Source organism: Oncorhynchus keta, chromosome 10 (assembly GCF_023373465.1).
Source record: "Oncorhynchus keta strain PuntledgeMale-10-30-2019 chromosome 10, Oket_V2, whole genome shotgun sequence".
NCBI lineage: Eukaryota > Metazoa > Chordata > Actinopteri > Salmoniformes > Salmonidae > Oncorhynchus > Oncorhynchus keta.
In genome coordinates this window covers 65,746,727-65,764,529 of record NC_068430.1, presented here as the reverse complement: position 1 = coordinate 65,764,529, position 17,803 = coordinate 65,746,727, and the positions used below count along the sequence as shown (strand labels likewise).

Here is a 17,803-nt window from a genome sequence, read left to right as displayed (position 1 = left end):
AAATGTCAATATGCCTTGTATACTGTTGTTCAGGTTAGTTATCATTGTTTTAGTTCACAATGGAGCCCCTAGTTCCACTCTTCATACCCCTGATACCCCCCCACCTCACCCATTACAACCAGCATGTCCAGAGATACAACCTCTCTCATCATCACCCAGTGCCTGGGCTTACCTCCGCTGTACCCGCACCCCACCATACACCTGTCTGCGCATTATGCCCTGAATATATTCTACCATGCCCAGAAACCTGCTCCTCTTATTCTGTCCCCAACGCTCTAGGCGACCAGTTTTGATAGCCTTTAGCCGCACCCTCATACTACTCCTTCTCTGTTCCGTGGGTGATGTGGAGGTAAACCCAGGCCCTGCATGTCCCCAGGCACCCTCATTTGTTGACTTCTGTGATCGAAAAAGCCTTGGTTTCATGCATGTCAACAGAAGCCTCCTCCCTAAGTTTGTTTTACTCACTGCTTTAGCACACTCTGCTAACCCTGATGTCCTTGCCGTGTCTGAATCCTGGCTCAGGAAGGCCACCAAAAATTCAGAGATTTCGATACCCAACTATAACATCTTCCGTCAAGATAGAACTGCCAAAGGGGGAGGAGTTGCAGTCTACTGCAGAGATAGCCTGCAAAGTAATGTCATACTTTCCAGGTCCATACCCAAACAGTTCGAACTACTAATTTTGAAAATTACTCTCTCCAGAAATAAGTCTCTCACTGTTGCCGCCTGCTACCGACCCCCCTCAGCTCCCAGCTGTGCCCTGGACACCATTTGTGAATTGATCGCCCCCCCATCTAGCTTCAGAGTTTGTTCTGTTAGGTGACCTAAACTGGGATATGCTTAACACCCCGGCAGTCCTACAATCTAAGCTAGATGCCCGCAATCTCACACAAATCATCAAGGAACCCACCAGGTACAACCCTAACTCTGTAAAAAAGGGCACCCTCATAGACGTCATCCTGACCAACTGGCCCTCCAAATACACCTCCGCTGTCTTCAACCAGGATCTCAGCGATCACTGCCTCATTGCCTGTATCCGCTACGGAGCCGCTACGACCACCCCTCATCACTGTCAAACGCTCCCTAAAACACTTCTGTGAGCAGGCCTTTCTAATCGACCTGGCCCGGGTATCCTGGAAGGACATTGACCTCATCCCGTCAGTTGAGGATGCCTGGTCATTCTTTAAAAGTAACTTCCTCACCATTTTAGATAAGCATGCTCCGTTAAAAAAAAATGCAGAACTAAGAACAGATACACCCCTTGGTTCACTCCAGACCTGACTGCCCTCGACCAGCACAAAAACATCCTGTGGCGGACTGCAATAGCATCGAATAGTCCCCGCGATATGCAACTGTTCAGGGAAGTCAGGAACCAATACACGCAGTCAGTCAGGAAAGCTAAAGCCAGCTTCTTCAGGCAGAAGTTTGCATCCTGTAGCTCCAACTCCAAAAAGTTCTGGGACACTGTGAAGTCCATGGAGAACAAGAGCACCTCCTCCCAGCTGCCCACTGCACTGAGGCTAGGTAACACGGTCACCACCGATAAATCCATGATTATCGAAAACTTCAATAAGCATTTCTCAACGGCTGGCCATGCCTTCCGCCTGGCAACTCCAACCTCGGCCAACAGCTCCCCCCCCCCGCAGCTCCTCGCCCAAGCCTCTCCAGTTTCTCCTTTACCCAAATCCAGATAGCAGATGTTCTCAAAGAGCTGCAAAACCTGGACCCGTACAAATCAGCTGGGCTTGACAATCTGGACCCTCTATTTCTGAAACTATCCGCCGCCATTGTCGCAACCCCTATTACCAAGCCTGTTCAACCTCTTTCATATCGTCTGAGATCCCCAAGGATTGGAAAGCTGCCACAGTCATCCCCCTCTTCAAAGAGGGAGACACCCTGGACCCAAACTGTTACAGACCTATATCCATCCTGCCCTGCCTATCTAAGGTCTTCGAAAGCCAAGTCAACAAACAGGTCACTGACCATCTCGAATCCCACCGTACCTTCTCCGCTGTGCAATCTGGTTTCCGAGCCGGTCACGGGTGCACCTCAGCCACACTCAAGGTACTAAACGATATCATAACCGCCATCGATAAAAGACAGTACTGTGCAGCAGTCTTCATCGACCTTGCCAAGGCTTTCGACTCTGTCAATCACCATATTCTTATCGGCAGACTCAGTGGCCTCGGTTTTTCGGATGACTGCCTTGCCTGGTTCACCAATTACTTTGCAGACAGAGTTCAGTGTGTCAAATCGGAGGGCATGCTGTCAGGTCCTCTGGCAGTCTATGGGGGTGCCACAGGGTTCAATTCTCGGGCCGACTCTTTTCTCTGTGTATATCAATGATGTTGCTCTTGCTGCGGGCGATTCCCTAATCCACCTCTACGCAGATGACACCATTCTATATACTTTCGGCCCGTCATTGGACACTGTGCTATCTAACCTCCAAACGAGCTTCAATGCCATACAACACTCCTTCCGTGGCCTCCAACTGCTCTTAAACGCTAGTAAAACCAAATGCGTGCTTTTCAACCGATCGCTGCCTGCACCCGCATGCCCGACTAGCATCACCACCCTGGATGGTTCCGACCTTGAATATGTGGACATCTATAAGTACCTAGGTGTCTGGCTAGACTGCAAACTCTCCTTCCAGACTCATATCAAACATCTCCAATCGAAAATCCAATCAAGAGTCGGCTTTCTATTCCGCAACAAAGCCTCCTTCACTCACGCTGCCAAGCTTACCCTAGTAAAACTGACTATCCTACCGATCCTCGACTTCGGCGATGTCATCTACAAAATGGCTTCCAATACCCTACTCAGCAAACTGGATGCAGTTTATCACAGTGCCATCCGTTTTGTCACTAAAGCACCTTATACTACCCACCACCGCGACTTGTATGCTCTAGTCGGCTGGCCCTCGCTACATATTCGTCGCCAGACCCACCGGCTCCAGGTCATCTACAAGTCCATGCTAGGTAAAGCTCCGCCTTATCTCAGTTCACTGGTCACGATGGCAACACCCATCCTTAGCACGCGCTCCAGCAGGTGTATCTCACTGATCATCCCTAAAGCCAACACCTCATTTGGCCGCCTTTAGTTCCAGTACTCTGCTGCCTGTGAATTGCAAAAATCTCTGAAGTTGGAGACTTTTATCTCCCTCACCAACTTCAAACATCAGCTATCTGAGCAGCTAAACCGATCGCTGCAGCTGCACATAGTCTATTGGTAAATAGCCCACCCATTTTCACCTACCTCATCCCCATACTGTTTTTATTTATTTACTTTTCTGCTCTTTTGCACACCAATATCTCTACCTGTACATGACCATCTGATCATTTATCACTCCAGTGTTAATCTGCAAAATTGCAATTATTCGCCTACCTCCTCATGCTTTTTGCACACATTGTATATAGACTCCCCTTTTTATAGACTCCATGTGTAACTCTGTGTTGTCTGTTCACACTGCTATGCTTTATCTTGGCCAGGTCGCAGTTGCAAATGAGAACTTGTTCTCAACTAGCCTACCTGGTTAAATAAAGGTAAAATAAAAAAATAAAAAATAAAATGCACTGGTGACTGTTTAGGAATACAGCAAATGTTATTCTATTTTTACTTGCTGTCAGAAGTTGTAACTGGACTTAATTACTATAACTACAAATTAAGTTGATCAAATGGATTATACTGAATATTTCTTCACGCAATTAATCACTTACAATAGTTTATGCACTATTTATCAAGCATGTTTGCGCACCTTACAGGTTGATATGCATCTGATGCATATGCTAAAGAGTATGCCCGGCAACGTTCTCTAGCGGGTACTGATAGGCTGAAAGGCCAGGCGGTTCTACCAATACAAACTCTGCCAGTAATCTAGATTAGGATCCATCTTCCCCTTGTGCCCTAAACAATAGCCTACACTAGTTAGTTCCCTGATGGCACTAGTTGGTCAGATAGGACTTCCGGTTGATGTCAAATAAGGAGTTTCCTTTTGCCCAGTCATCTGTCATGACCTTGGCCTGGGGGTAGGTTCATGACAGTCATAAATACCTCTTTCCCCCTTTTTCCTCTCTCTACCCTACTGATGTTACATTTGCAAAACCCTTGGTTAACATAGAGATTCTGTGAATATCAGAAGGTGGGGGGAAATTAACTATATTCTGGCAATCCGACCAATTGAACATATGCGGTGGTACTTAACTTCTTGGATATAGGGGGCGCTGTTTTAATTTTTGGATGAAAAACGTTCGTTTTAAACAAGATATTTTGTCACGAAAAGATGCTCGACTATGCATATAATTGACAGCTTTGGAAAGAAAACACTGACGTTTCTAAAACGGCAAAGATATTGTCTGTGAGTGCCACAGAACTGATGTTACAGAAAAAACCCAGATAAAAATCCAATCAGGAAGTGCCGCATTTTTTGAAACCGCCTCATGGCAATGACTCCTTATATGGCTGTGAAGGAGCTAGGAGTCAGCTTACGTTTTCCACGGTTTCCCCAAGGTGTCTGCAGCATTGTGACGTATTTGTAGGCATATCATTGGAAGATTGACCATAAGAGACTACATCTACCAGGTGGTCGCTTGGTGTCCTCCATCGCAATTATTGCGTAATCTCCAGCTGCAGTATTTTTCAGTTTTCTTCTGATGAGAAGGCAACTGCCACCACTGATAGATTGGTGATAGATTGGTGATTGATTCTAAACAACGTTTGCCATGTTTCTGTCGATATTATGGAGCTAATTTGGAAAAAAGTTTGGCGTTGTAAGTGACTGCATTTTCCGGTGTTTTTCTTAGCCAAACGTGATGAACAAAACGGAGCTATTTCGTCTACACAAATAATATTTTCGGAAAAAATTAACATTTGCTATCTAACTAAGAGTCTCGTCATTGAAAACATCCGAAGTTCTTCAAAGGTAAATTATTTTATTTGAATGCTTTTCTTGTTTTTGTGAAAATGTTGCTGCTGAATGCTAGGCTTAATACTATGCTAGGCTATCAATACTCTTACACAAATGCTTGTGTAGTTTTGGTTGAAAAGCATATTTTGAAAATCTGAGATGACAGTGTTGTTAACAAAAGGCTAAGCTTGTGTTTGAATATATTTATTTAATTTCATTTGCGATTTTCATGAATAGGAAACGCTGCGTTATGGTAATGAGCTTGAGGCTATGATTACGCTCCCGGATACGGGATTGCTCGACGCTAAAGGTTAATGAATATGATGTCAGTTTGGTTGTCATCTGAGACATTCTCAATGATAAAATGGCAAACTCTACAGTGGAAAGTCTACACATCAGAGTTATCGGATTCACATGGAATTGTTGTTCAATTTAAATGTTTGAATATGAAATTATTGGTGATGGGATGAAATGTGATTTTAGCTTCTAAAATGTGAGATTTGGGTTTTCATAAGGTAGGGCTCAGCTCAATCAGTGGCCCGCCCGTGTGAAGGGACATGGGCTATAAAACATTTCAAACACGCCCTCCTCTCCCTTCCGATATAAAGCCTTGACGACAATATAACCTCCGGTTCCGAGGATGTGAGGACGATGGTCCGATGTCAGAATGGTTCAGATAATAACTACAGAACGAAGTCAACATCAGCGTGAGCTTTGGTTGCGAATCGTATGAACTTTGAACTCTTATTCACCACAGAAGTGATGCCTCCTAGCCGTTGAGTTTGCAACAGCCACTGCAAACGAGGGTTAGGAAGGAACAGACAGAGTATCCCGTCTATCATACAATGACGTTACTACAACGTATCCAATTGACCATCAGAGACATTATTCAAAGGACAAAGGACTCGGCTTGGCAACACAGGCTTCCATCTACCACCAACCTACCGAAGCGCAGCTCAGAGTAAATATTTATTGCATTTTCCTTTTCCAAATGGGCAGTAATTTAGAATGCATAAGATACTGTATTTACAATAGCACAGCTTCACCCTTTGTTACCCAGTCTTCATGCTATTTCACTCAAACCCAGCCCTTTTCTTTTGTGTAACAAGCTGTCATATCTGTTCTGCCCGCTAGGGACGTTTTCCTTTATGACGTAATTTGTAATCAAGTTATGATTTAATTATGTGTATGTGTAATTAGTTAGGTATTTAGTAAATAAATAATTAAACCCAATTTTGTATTGCTGATTCAACTTGTTAGCCAGGGTTTGTGCAGATAACCAAGAATTTACAACTTTCAGATGAGATTGAATTAAGATGAAGATTAATATTGAATGCTATTGATGTAAAATATTACTAGGTCTTTAAGATTAAGAGTTTATTCGGAAGATAACTGCTCTATCAATATTATTTCGAGGTGCCCCGACTCTAGTCAATTACATTTACATGATTAGCTCAATCAGGTAATATTAATTACGGAGAAATTATTTTATAGAATAGCATGTCATATCACTTAATCACTCATCTATTCTTATTTCAATAAATCAATTACAATTGTATTTATTACAGATTTTGCTGTTGATGTTTTCATCTTGTCTCTAGGCTATCAGGAAAGTGGTGACCCTAGAATGTGGTGCCAGAACAGGTGTCCCCAGTAGGTAGCATGTGTGTGGCCTAGTCTGTGGGGCGACAGGCAGCCTAGCGGTTAAGAGTGTTGGGCAAGTAAAGGTTGCTGGTTCGAATCCTTGAGGCGACGACGTGGAATAATTGGTCACATTTGCCCTTGAGCAAGGCACCTTAACCCTAATTTCTCCTGTAAGTCGCTCTGGATAAGAGCATCTGCTAAAGTAACTAAATGTAAAACAATGTACAGTATGTGTGCGCGCGCATGTGGTGTGTGTGTGGTCGAATGCTGACTCCTGAAAGCCCCAGTGTGTGTAGTGTAGATCAATAGAGGCCTGGCTGTGTTGATGGTGATGTGTTGACCAGGCCACCCCCCCAATGACGCTTTATGTCCCCCTCAGTGGGGGAGAGGAGTACAAGGAGGAACGGGGACAAATGGCTTCCCCCATCTCCCTAGGTATATCCTGAGACACATGGAGAAAGCACACACACATACTAAAGAAAGCTCACACACACACAGTGCCCAGAGAGGACGCTGAGGGGCTGCACTGAACCAACAAGGCATCGCTCATGTGAAAGAGCAGCGTGTCACAACATCAAAGAGACACCATTTCTCTTTCCCATTCAGACCTGCTAAACCCCACAAGAGCTCACCCACCGCTCCCATTCATCTGGCCTAACACACATGAGCAGTCAGTGCAGACAACACATGCTCACTCAGCTAAATGTATTAGAATGGAGGAAAAAGAGAGTTTCTGCCATAACCTTGACTCCGTTCGACTGGGGGCACTGGTGAGCAAGACGTGTTTTCTCAGGATTCCTGCTTGAGGTAAACAATTTGTTATCAACAATTCCGTAAAACCTACCCTCCCAATATTATTCACTAACACGTCGACAGGATTTCCAAAGTTTGTTTGGCTAAAACAATACAACCTATAACATCCTATTACTGTTTAGATGAAAGGCTGGTGGCTTTGTGGAGTAAAATCACTGAGTACTGGGTGTTCCGGTCAACAATGATTGGCAACACCATGAAGCACCAAAGAGGAAACATTTATCATTCCGGACAGGGCAACCTGTGTCCCAGAAAAGTGGCGAGGTAAATTGGTTTCCCTCCTTGTTCAAGGATTAAGAGTGGATACAGAGGTAATGGAAGGATGGATGGATATCCTGGTCAAAGTATAATATCCCTGGCCAACCCTAATTGTTACCCGTCACACAAGTGTTTCCCATTTATTAATGGATTCGTTTTCATGTATTTATTTCCCAGAAGGTAGAGTGCGCCAGTGTCACTGCTGAGTTTCCAAGTCTCTCAGGTGACTATGTCACATGAAATAATGACCCATAAGCCAAGTGACGAGGCATGATGAGCACAGCCCTTCCCAACTCAGAGACCACTGCACCCCTCCAGGGGGTCTGGAAGACACCGTTTCAATAGGCTGCAGGATTAGAATTGGAATCCAAGCTCAAGTTATTATCCCATGTTATTCCCATGCAGTAGGAAAACAGTTCAGTGGAGATGAAAAGAAAAAAGACCTGTGTTTCTTGATAAGAAAGGATCATCCTTGTTCAGGAGGCAGGGCTTGGCGGATGTAGGAGTGAAGTCAAAAGAGAAAATAAACAACATCCATTATATTCCATCTGAGTGAAGTAGAGTATTAGTCATGATAACTGACATGGTTTAGAATCGTGACTCGAAATCTCTTATCTAAGATCCTTTTGCAATACGTGTGCGTGTAGGAGGTAGAGAATAAGTAAATCATATAATTACTGGTTGGTCCAAGTTCTTTGCAGTGACTTAGTCTTATGTAATGGGGGTCGGCTGTTGATATGTAACACCTTGGCCCTCTGAGCAGAAAGTGTGTGTGTCTCTCCATTATGGCCGGTTAACACTGAACACACGGAGGGAGTCATGGCCATGTGCTGACTGAGTCACAAACTCAGCTGGGAGGTAAATGTCACCATCTCCTGGGGCACAATGACACAGCTCAGCCTTCCGGAAGCTAACGCTTCAGCACCACTCCTTATTGAAGCGGTCTAAACCCCGGTCCTGGAGAACCACACAGGGTGTGTGTTCAGGGTTTTGGTCCAACTCAGCACTAATACACCTGGGGCCTGTTCAGGAGGTTGCAACATTATAGCATTCAGATATAAAAATAAAAAAAATCCAGACAGAGGTAAATGAGAAGGTCCAATAAATGAGTGTTGTGACAAGGTATGAACTCTGCTATGGACATGTTCTTATGAGACCCAACAGAACTGGCCTGTCAGAGGACAGAGCAACCGGTCTAAAAACCTTCTGTCACACTGAAAGGGGAGCACATTGGAAACCACACACGTGAAGGTGTTGGGTGATTCTGTAGGAACGGCTACACTGCATGATAAATTAGCACTTCTGTTGCTGCACTGATCTCCGGTACTTAACGGGTGAAGTCCAACTGTGAAGTGATTTTGAACTAGTTAAGGGCGCTGTACTGCAGCTCCAGTACAGCTCTGAAAAACCAGAGCTTTGAGTGGTGTACAGAGCTTTGGTCTGCATCTGGGTCAGATCTGAACGTCGTCACTTAAACACACTCCGAAGGGAAGCCTTTCCCAGCACAAACGTTTTTGTTGTTTTTTTGTTGTTGAATTTTAGCCCCTTTTCTCCACAATTTCATGGTATTCAATTGTTTAGTAGCTACTATCTTGTCTCATCGCTACAACTCCCGTACGGGCTCGGGAGAGATGAAGATTGAAAGTCATGCGTCCTCCGATACACAACCCAACCAAGCCGCACTGCTTCTTAACACAGCACGAATCCAACCCGTAACCAATGTGTCGGAGGAAACACAGTGCACATGGCAACCTTGGTTAGCGTGCACTGCGCCCGGCCCGCCACAGGAGTCGCTGGTGCGCGATGAGACAAGGATACCGGCCAGGCCCTTCCTAACCCGGACAACGCTAGGCCAAATTGTGCGTCGCCCCATGGACCTCCCGGTCGCGGCCGGTTACGACAGACCCTGGGCGCGAACCCAGAGTCTCTGGTGGCACAGCTGGAGCTGCAGTACAGCGCCCTTAACCACCCGAGAGGCCCTACCCAGCACAAACTTTGACCCAAACTGATTACACTGGGTCGGCTGGTGTCCAACTCTCTTGAGGCGATACCGAACGAGTCCACTGCGGAATACACTCTACACATTCAGTTGAGACGAAGATTCCCAAAAACATCCTCACACTTGCAAAGCACTCAAACGCAAACTGCATTTTGATTTATTTTGGGTCTGTATCAAGTCGGAATGCCGTCACTTTAAAACACTAGGAAGGTAGCTCCGTTTTCAGAGGGGAGCCTTTTCCCAGAACGACCTCAACCTCTGACGCAAACCCACGATAAGACTGACGCTCGTATGAGCCTCCTGACGTGCCTTTACATGTCTTCTCGCCGCAGCCCTCACTCCAGTCCAGTGAGAGGTGCCAAAGCTGTCAAAACCGGCCCGTGATGTACTGATATGACAGAAGGAGAATAGAGCGAGAGCGAGAGCTCACTCTGATTGTTAGTTGAAAGGATCTCTTTTCCACCTGGTTATTTCTCAAGCAGTTTTTATCCTCCACAGAGGCATCTCCAAACGTCAGAGAGAGAGAGAGAGAGAGAGAGAGAGGAAGAGAAGAGAACGCTACAGAGACGGTGGGAAGAGAGCTAGACATGATGCCAAAGGGAGAGAGAGAGAGATAGATAGTGAGCATGAGAGAAGGACCTTATCCACCTGAAGAGAGAGAGACTTCTTGTATCCTCTCCTTTGGAACAGGGGATTGTTTGAAAGAGGAATAGGCTGCGGATCGGCAGAGGTACCTGAGGAGTTATGGGGCACAGGGGAGGCAACTCTGGGGTTTGGATCTAATCCTAAACCCACTTCCAGTCTTGGAGAGGGGCAGAGTAGGCAGAGAGAGGAGTGAAACGTGTCTATGTGGAGAGGGGCAGAGTAGAGAGAAGTGACTATCTGGGGGGTGTAGAGTAGGCAGAGAGGAGTGAAACGTGACTATCTGGAGAGGGGCAGGGTAGGCAGAGAGAGGAGTGAGACGTGACTATCTGGAGAGTGGTAGAGTAGGCAGAGAGGAGTGAAACGTGAATATCTGGAGAGGGGCAGGGTAGGCAGAGAGAAGAGTGAAACGTGACTATCTGTGTCACACTGGAAAGAGTTCTAGATGAACTTTGAGCCCCGACGTGCACACACTCAAGTGCACACACACACGTTCAGTGAGTGTGCACCATGACACCCTCAGCCTCTACTAGCCCAAAGCCAAACACACTAATTAACCTCTAGAGGACTAGATGTGTGTGTGTGTGTGTGTGTGTGTGTGTGTGTGTGTGTGTGTGTGTGTGTGTGTGTGTGTGTGTGTGTGTGTGTGTGTGTGTGTGTGTGTGTGTGTGTGTGTGTGTGTGTGTGTGTGTGTGTCCATTTTGGCCTGGTTAACACTGAGGGAATCATGGCCATGTGCTGACTGAGTCACAATTAGCTGGAGGCAAAGTCATGTGTGCGTTTACACGTCAGCATGTGTGTTTGGAGGGAAAGCGAGAACGTCTGAGTCAGACAAAGACTAGGCAAGAGGGCCAAATCTAAAGTATAGAAAAGTTTGTATCTGTCTTGTCTTCCTGCATCCTGAGCGTGTCAATGTAGTCTGTCTGTCTTCCTGTTATGTGAGCGTGTGAACGTAGTCTGTCTGTCTTCCTGTTATGTGAGCGTGTGAACGTAGTCTCTGTCTTGTTTTCCTGTTGTTGGAGCGTGTGAACGTAGTCTCTGTCTTGTTTTCCTGTTGTTGGAGCGTGTGAACGTAGTCTCTCTGTCTTGTTTTCCTGTTGTTGGAGCGTGTGAACGTAGTCTCTGTCTTATTTTCCTGTTGTTGGAGCGTGTGAACGTAGTCTCTCTGTCTTGTTTTCCTGTTGTTGGAGCGTGTGAACGTAGTCTCTCTGTCTTGTTTTCCTGTTGTTGGAGCGTGTGAACGTAGTCTCTCTGTCTTGTTTTCCTGTTGTTGGAGCGTGTGAACGTAGTCTCTCTGTCTTGTTTTCCTGTTGTTGGAGCGTGTGAACGTAGTCTCTCTGTCTTGTTTTCCTGTTGTTGGAGCGTGTGAACGTAGTCTCTCTGTCTTGTTTTCCTGTTGTTGGAGCGTGTGAACGTAGTCTCTCTGTCTTGTTTTCCTGTTGTTGGAGCGTGTGAACGTAGTCTCTCTGTCTTGTTTTCCTGTTGTTGGAGCGTGTGAACGTAGTCTCTCTGTCTTGTTTTCCTGTTGTTGGAGCGTGTGAACGTAGTCTCTCTGTCTTGTTTTCCTGTTGTTGGAGCGTGTGAACGTAGTCTCTCTGTCTTGTTTTCCTGTTGTTGGAGCGTGTGAACGTAGTCTCTTGTGTTGTTTTCCTGTTATGTGAGTCTGTCTGTCTGTCTGTCTGTCTGTCTGTCTGTCTGTCTGTCTGTCTGTCTGTCTGTCTGTCTGTCTGTCTGTCTGTCTGTCTGTCTGTCTGTCTGTCTGTCTGTCTGTCTGTCTGTCTGTCTGTCTGTCTGTCTGTCTGTCTGTCTGTCTGTCTGTCTGTCTGTCTGTTATGTGAGCGTGTGAACGTAGTCTCTCTGTCTAGTTATTCTGTTATGTGAGCGTGTGAACGTAGTCTCTGTCTTGTTTTCCTGTTATGTGAGCGTGTGAAGGTAGTCTCTCTGTATTGTTATTCTGTTATGTGAGCGTGTGAACGTAGTCTCTCTGTCTTGTTTTCCTGTTATGTGAGCGTGTGAACGTAGTCTCTCTGTCTTGTTTTCCTGTTATGTGAGCGTGTAAACGTAGTCTGTTATTTTCCTGTTATGTGAGCGTGTGAACGTAGTCTCTCTGTCTTGTTTTTCTGTTATGTGAGCGTGTGAACGTAGTCTCTGTCTTGTTTTTCTGTTATGTGAGCGTGTGAACGTAGTCTCCCTGTCTTGTTTTCCTGTTATGTGAGCGTGTGAATGTAGTCTGTTATTTTCTTGTTATGTGAGCATGTGAACGTAGTCTCTCTGTGTAGTTGGGGTAGAGAGAGCTCTAGGGGCTGTAAGCTGCCTTATGTACTCAAAACTAGTGGAATTGCATCTGTACGTCCTTTTATCTGGCATATTTGTATCACTCACAACAAGAACATACTCAAATCCATCCATAAAAAAACAACAGATCTTTACAAAAGAAAAAGTAGGGCTTTAAATTGGTCCAAACTACACTATTCTCTGAAAGAACAAAAGAAAAGCAATATAAAGTAAAGAAAGCAGAAATGAAAGCGGGAGAGTTACCACAGCAGTACTTACTTCTCAATGAGGTCCAACGTCACTCCTGGTACCAGCTTGGCACTTTTCTGCATGCAAAACCTGGGGGCACAAACAGAGATCCAGTCCAATCAGGGCAGCAAGAAAGCAAACAAAAGTGCTATAAAAATGTTTCATCTGTAAACCGCTGAACGTTTGCAGACAGTATGTGTGGAAGCACAGCCGTGTCAAACACAAAGAAATATGTTTGTTTTCACAGTGAACTTTGTTTTTGCTGTCACAGAAACAATAACTAACTTTCAATTACATTGCATAAGGTGAGGGTCAGGTCACAAAGGGATACACGCAGGGTACATCCAGGTCTATTTGGACCGCACTGTGACTCCCACAGTGAAGAGGGTATTATCGTGCTTGGACAGGCCCGGCTGGTAGCAGGTCCAGTGCGTTCCCAGCAGGGTGATGTTTAAAGGTAGAGGAGAGGCAAGGCACGATATAGCACTGCTGAGGCAGCAAATCTAGCAGCTGGGTTGAGATCTCAGATAGGGCTTAGTCATTATTATCAAGGGGAACACAGGTGTGGGGATTGTGTGTGTGTGGGGGGTGTGTGTGTGTATTCTGTGCACTCGGGCGCGCATGCATTACACAAATCCAATGCTTGAATTATGCAAAACCTCACCACCAGCTGTCCAGCACACGTGTTCTCATCTGGACATTCAAGCATGTACCCAGACAAAGTCCAAACTAACACCATGTAATAACTCCCCACAACAAACCTCAGGTGGCCATTACATTCAGATCTCCCACTGTGTTGTGGTAATGAACTTTTAGGACAGAGGTCAAAGTGGCACACGAGAGTCTTCTCAAACAGGACATGGAACATGAATAGAGACAAGGCCATGTAGACAGAACGAGATAGAGAAGCAGGAGGAGACTTTGATCCACAGCCAAAACAAACACAGAAGAGATGGAGAAGGGTGTCAGAGGACATACTGTACTAGAGAGAGAAGTGGAGCAGAGAGAACTTGTGGAGTGGTACTGGGGATCCATGTGACTGTCTGTGCATAAGTGCTTGGGAGAGAGAGAGAACGAGAGAGTGAGGTGTGTGTGTGTGGGGTCTTGTGTGCGCGACGGCTACCTCTCGGTGGGATCACAAACTAGGTCGTAGAGGGAGGAGCGGAGCTTCTCTGTTGGTCCACTTGGAGCCGACTGTCTGCTACAGCTCATTACATCCCCCAATGAGTCCTCCCCAGACTCCCTCTGTCTCCATCTTTCCCTCTACGCGGCTCTCTCCTTCAATTCCAATCTCTGTCCTTCGGTCTCTCTTGCTCCCTCTCCCCTATCATTCTGAATGTGCATGTCTCCCAACTCCCTCAGTCTGCCCTCCACTCCCTCTCCATTTGACACGTTTCCCAACCCCAAGTCCTCATCGTGTACCAAGTTTCCAATTCTCTATATTTTTTGTCTCTCCTTCACCGTCTGCTTCCCTTCTCCTGTCCTTTTCTCCTTCTATCCTCTAATTCCTTTCTCTTTTCCGTCTCCCCGCTCCATCCTTTCTCTCTCTTCCGTCTCCCCGCTCCATCCTTTCTCTCTCTTCAGTCTCCCCGCTCCATCCTTTCTCTCTCTTCAGTCTCCCCGCTCCATCCTTTCTCTCTCTTCAGTCTCCCCGCTCCATCCTTTCTCTCTTCAGTCTCCCCGCTCCATCCTTTCTCTCTTCAGTCTCCCCGCTCCATCCTTTCTCTCTCTTCAGTCTCCCCGCTCCATCCTTTCCCTCTTCAGTCTCCCCGCTCCATCCTTTCCCTCTTCAGTCTCTCCGCTCCATCCTTTCCCTCTTCAGTCTCCCCGCTCCATCCTTTCCCTCTTCAGTCTCCCCGCTCCATCCTTTCTCTCTTCAGTCTCCCCGCTCCATCCTTTCTCTCTCTTCAGTCTCCCCGCTCCATCCTTTCTCTCTCTTCAGTCTCCCCGCTCCATCCTTTCTCTCTCTTCAGTCTCCCCGCTCCATCCTTTCCCTCTTCAGTCTCCCCGCTCCATCCTTTCCCTCTTCAGTCTCCCCGCTCCATCCTTTCCCTCTTCAGTCTCCCCGCTCCATCCTTTCTCTCTCCCCGCTCCATCCTTTCTCTCTCTTCAGTCTCCCCGCTCCATCCTTTCTCTCTCTTCAGTCTCCCCGCTCCATCCTTTCCCTCTTCAGTCTCCCCGCTCCATCCTTTCCCTCTTCAGTCTCCCCGCTCCATCCTTTCCCTCTTCAGTCTCCCCGCTCCATCCTTTCCCTCTTCAGTCTCCCCGCTCCATCCTTTCCCTCTTCAGTCTCCCCGCTCCATCCTTTCTCTCTTCCGTCTCCCGCTCCATCCTTTCCCTCTTCAGTCTCCCCGCTCCATCCTTTCCCTCTTCAGTCTCCCCGCTCCATCCTTTCTCTCTCTTCAGTCTCCCCGCTCCATCCTTTCTCTCTCTTCAGTCTCCCCGCTCCATCCTTTCTCTCTCAGTCTCCCCGCTCCATCCTTTCTCTCTCTTCAGTCTCCCCGCTCCACCCTTTCTCTCTGTCTCCCCGCTCCATCCTTTCTCTCTTCAGTCTCCCCGCTCCATCCTTTCCCTCTTCAGTCTCCCCGCTCCATCCTTTCCCTCTTCAGTCTCTCCGCTCCATCCTTTCCCTCTTCAGTCTCCCCGCTCCATCCTTTCCCTCTTCAGTCTCCCCGCTCCATCCTTTCTCTCTTCAGTCTCCCCGCTCCATCCTTTCTCTCTCTTCAGTCTCCCCGCTCCATCCTTTCTCTCTCTTCAGTCTCCCCGCTCCATCCTTTCTCTCTCTTCAGTCTCCCCGCTCCATCCTTTCCCTCTTCAGTCTCCCCGCTCCATCCTTTCCCTCTTCAGTCTCCCCGCTCCATCCTTTCCCTCTTCAGTCTCCCCGCTCCATCCTTTCTCTCTCCCCGCTCCATCCTTTCTCTCTCTTCAGTCTCCCCGCTCCATCCTTTCTCTCTCTTCAGTCTCCCCGCTCCATCCTTTCCCTCTTCAGTCTCCCCGCTCCATCCTTTCCCTCTTCAGTCTCCCCGCTCCATCCTTTCCCTCTTCAGTCTCCCCGCTCCATCCTTTCCCTCTTCAGTCTCCCCGCTCCATCCTTTCCCTCTTCAGTCTCCCCGCTCCATCCTTTCTCTCTTCAGTCTCCCCGCTCCATCCTTTCCCTCTTCAGTCTCCCCGCTCCATCCTTTCCCTCTTCAGTCTCCCCGCTCCATCCTTTCTCTCTCTTCAGTCTCCCCGCTCCATCCTTTCTCTCTCTTCAGTCTCCCCGCTCCATCCTTTCTCTCTCAGTCTCCCCGCTCCATCCTTTCTCTCTCTTCAGTCTCCCCGCTCCACCCTTTCTCTCTGTCTCCCCGCTCCATCCTTTCTCTCTTCAGTCTCCCCGCTCCATCCTTTCCCTCTTCAGTCTCCCCGCTCCATCCTTTCCCTCTTCAGTCTCCCCGCTCCATCCTTTCTGTCTCTTCAGTCTCCCCGCTCCATCCTTTCTCTCTCTTCAGTCTCCCCGCTCCATCCTTTCTCTCTCTTCAGTCTCCCCGCTCCATCCTTTCTCTCTCAGTCTCCCCGCTCCATCCTTTCTCTCTTCCGTCTCCCAGCTCCATCCTCTCTCTCTTCAGTCTCCCCGCTCCATCCTTTCTCTCTCTTCAGTCTCCCCGCTCCATCCTTTCCCTCTTCAGTCTCCCCGCTCCATCCTTTCCCTCTTCAGTCTCCCCGCTCCATCCTTTCCCTCTTCAGTCTCCCCGCTCCATCCTTTCTCTCTTCAGTCTCCCCGCTCCATCCTTTCTCTCTTCAGTCTCCCCGCTCCATCCTTTCCCTCTTCAGTCTCCCCGCTCCATCCTTTCTCTCTTCAGTCTCTCCGCTCCATCCTTTCCCTCTTCAGTCTCTCCGCTCCATCCTTTCCCTCTTCAGTCTCTCCGCTCCATCCTTTCTCTCTTCCATCTCCCCGCTCCATCCTTCCTCTCTTCAGTCTCTCCGCTCCATCCTTTCCCTCTTCAGTCTCTCCGCTCCATCCTTTCCCTCTTCAGTCTCCCCGCTCCATCCTTTCCCTCTTCAGTCTCCCCGCTCCATCCTTTCCCTCTTCAGTCTCTCCGCTCCATCCTTTCCCTCTTCAGTCTCTCCGCTCCATCCTTTCCCTCTTCAGTCTCTCCGCTCCATCCTTTCCCTCTTCAGTCTCCCCGCTCCATCCTTTCCCTCTCTTCAGTCTCTCCGCTCCATCCTTTCTCTCTTCAGTCTCTCCGCTCCATCCTTTCTCTCTCCCCGCTCCATCCTTTCCCTCTTCAGTCTCCCCGCTCCATCCTTTCTCTCTTCAGTCTCCCCGCTCCATCCTTTCCCGCTCTTCAGTCTCTCCGCTCCATCCTTTCCCTCTCTTCAGTCTCTCCGCTCCATCCTTTCCCCCTTCCTCTCTTCAGTCTCTCCGCTCCATCCTTCCTCTCTTCAGTCTCCCCGCTCCATCCTTTCTCTCTTCAGTCTCTCCGCTCCATCCTTTCTCTCTTCAGTCTCTCCGCTCCATCCTTTCCCTCTCTTCAGTCTCTCCGCTCCATCCTTTCCCCCTTCCTCTCTTCAGTCTCTCCGCTCCATCCTTCCTCTCTTCAGTCTCTCCGCTCCATCCTTTCCCTCTTCAGTCTCCCCGCTCCATCCTTTCTCTCTTCAGTCTCCCCGCTCCATCCTTTCCCTCTCTTCAGTCTCTCCGCTCCATCCTTTCCCTCTCTTCAGTCTCTCCGCTCCATCCTTCCCCCCTTCCTCTCTTCAGTCTCTCCGCTCCATCCTTCCTCTCTTCAGTCTCTCCGCTCCATCCTTTCTCTCTTCAGTCTCTCCGCTCCATCCTTTCTCTCTTCAGGCTCCCCGCTCCATCCTTTCCCTCTCTTCAGTCTCTCCGCTCCATCCTTTCCCCCTTCCTCTCTTCAGTCTCTCCGCTCCATCCTTCCTCTCTTCAGTCTCTCCGCTCCATCCTTTCCCTCTTCAGTCTCCCCGCTCCATCCTTTCTCTCTTCAGTCTCCCCGCTCCATCCTTTCCCTCTCTTCAGTCTCTCCGCT

The 17,803-nt window shown here is 47.9% G+C and overlaps 1 protein-coding gene across 7 annotated transcripts in view; it reads right to left on the bottom strand.

Annotated features, from left to right (window-relative positions):
* Window positions 1–17,803, bottom strand: part of LOC118389397 (regulatory-associated protein of mTOR-like) — a 214,622-nt gene that overhangs the window by 78,449 nt on the left and 118,370 nt on the right. For all 7 annotated transcript variants that reach the window (XM_052527656.1, XM_052527658.1, XM_052527661.1 and 4 more), the window contains exon 8: window positions 12,813–12,872. In XM_052527656.1, the coding sequence (XP_052383616.1) occupies window positions 12,813–12,872 (60 nt within the window). The remainder of the gene's footprint in view (window positions 1–12,812; window positions 12,873–17,803) is intronic.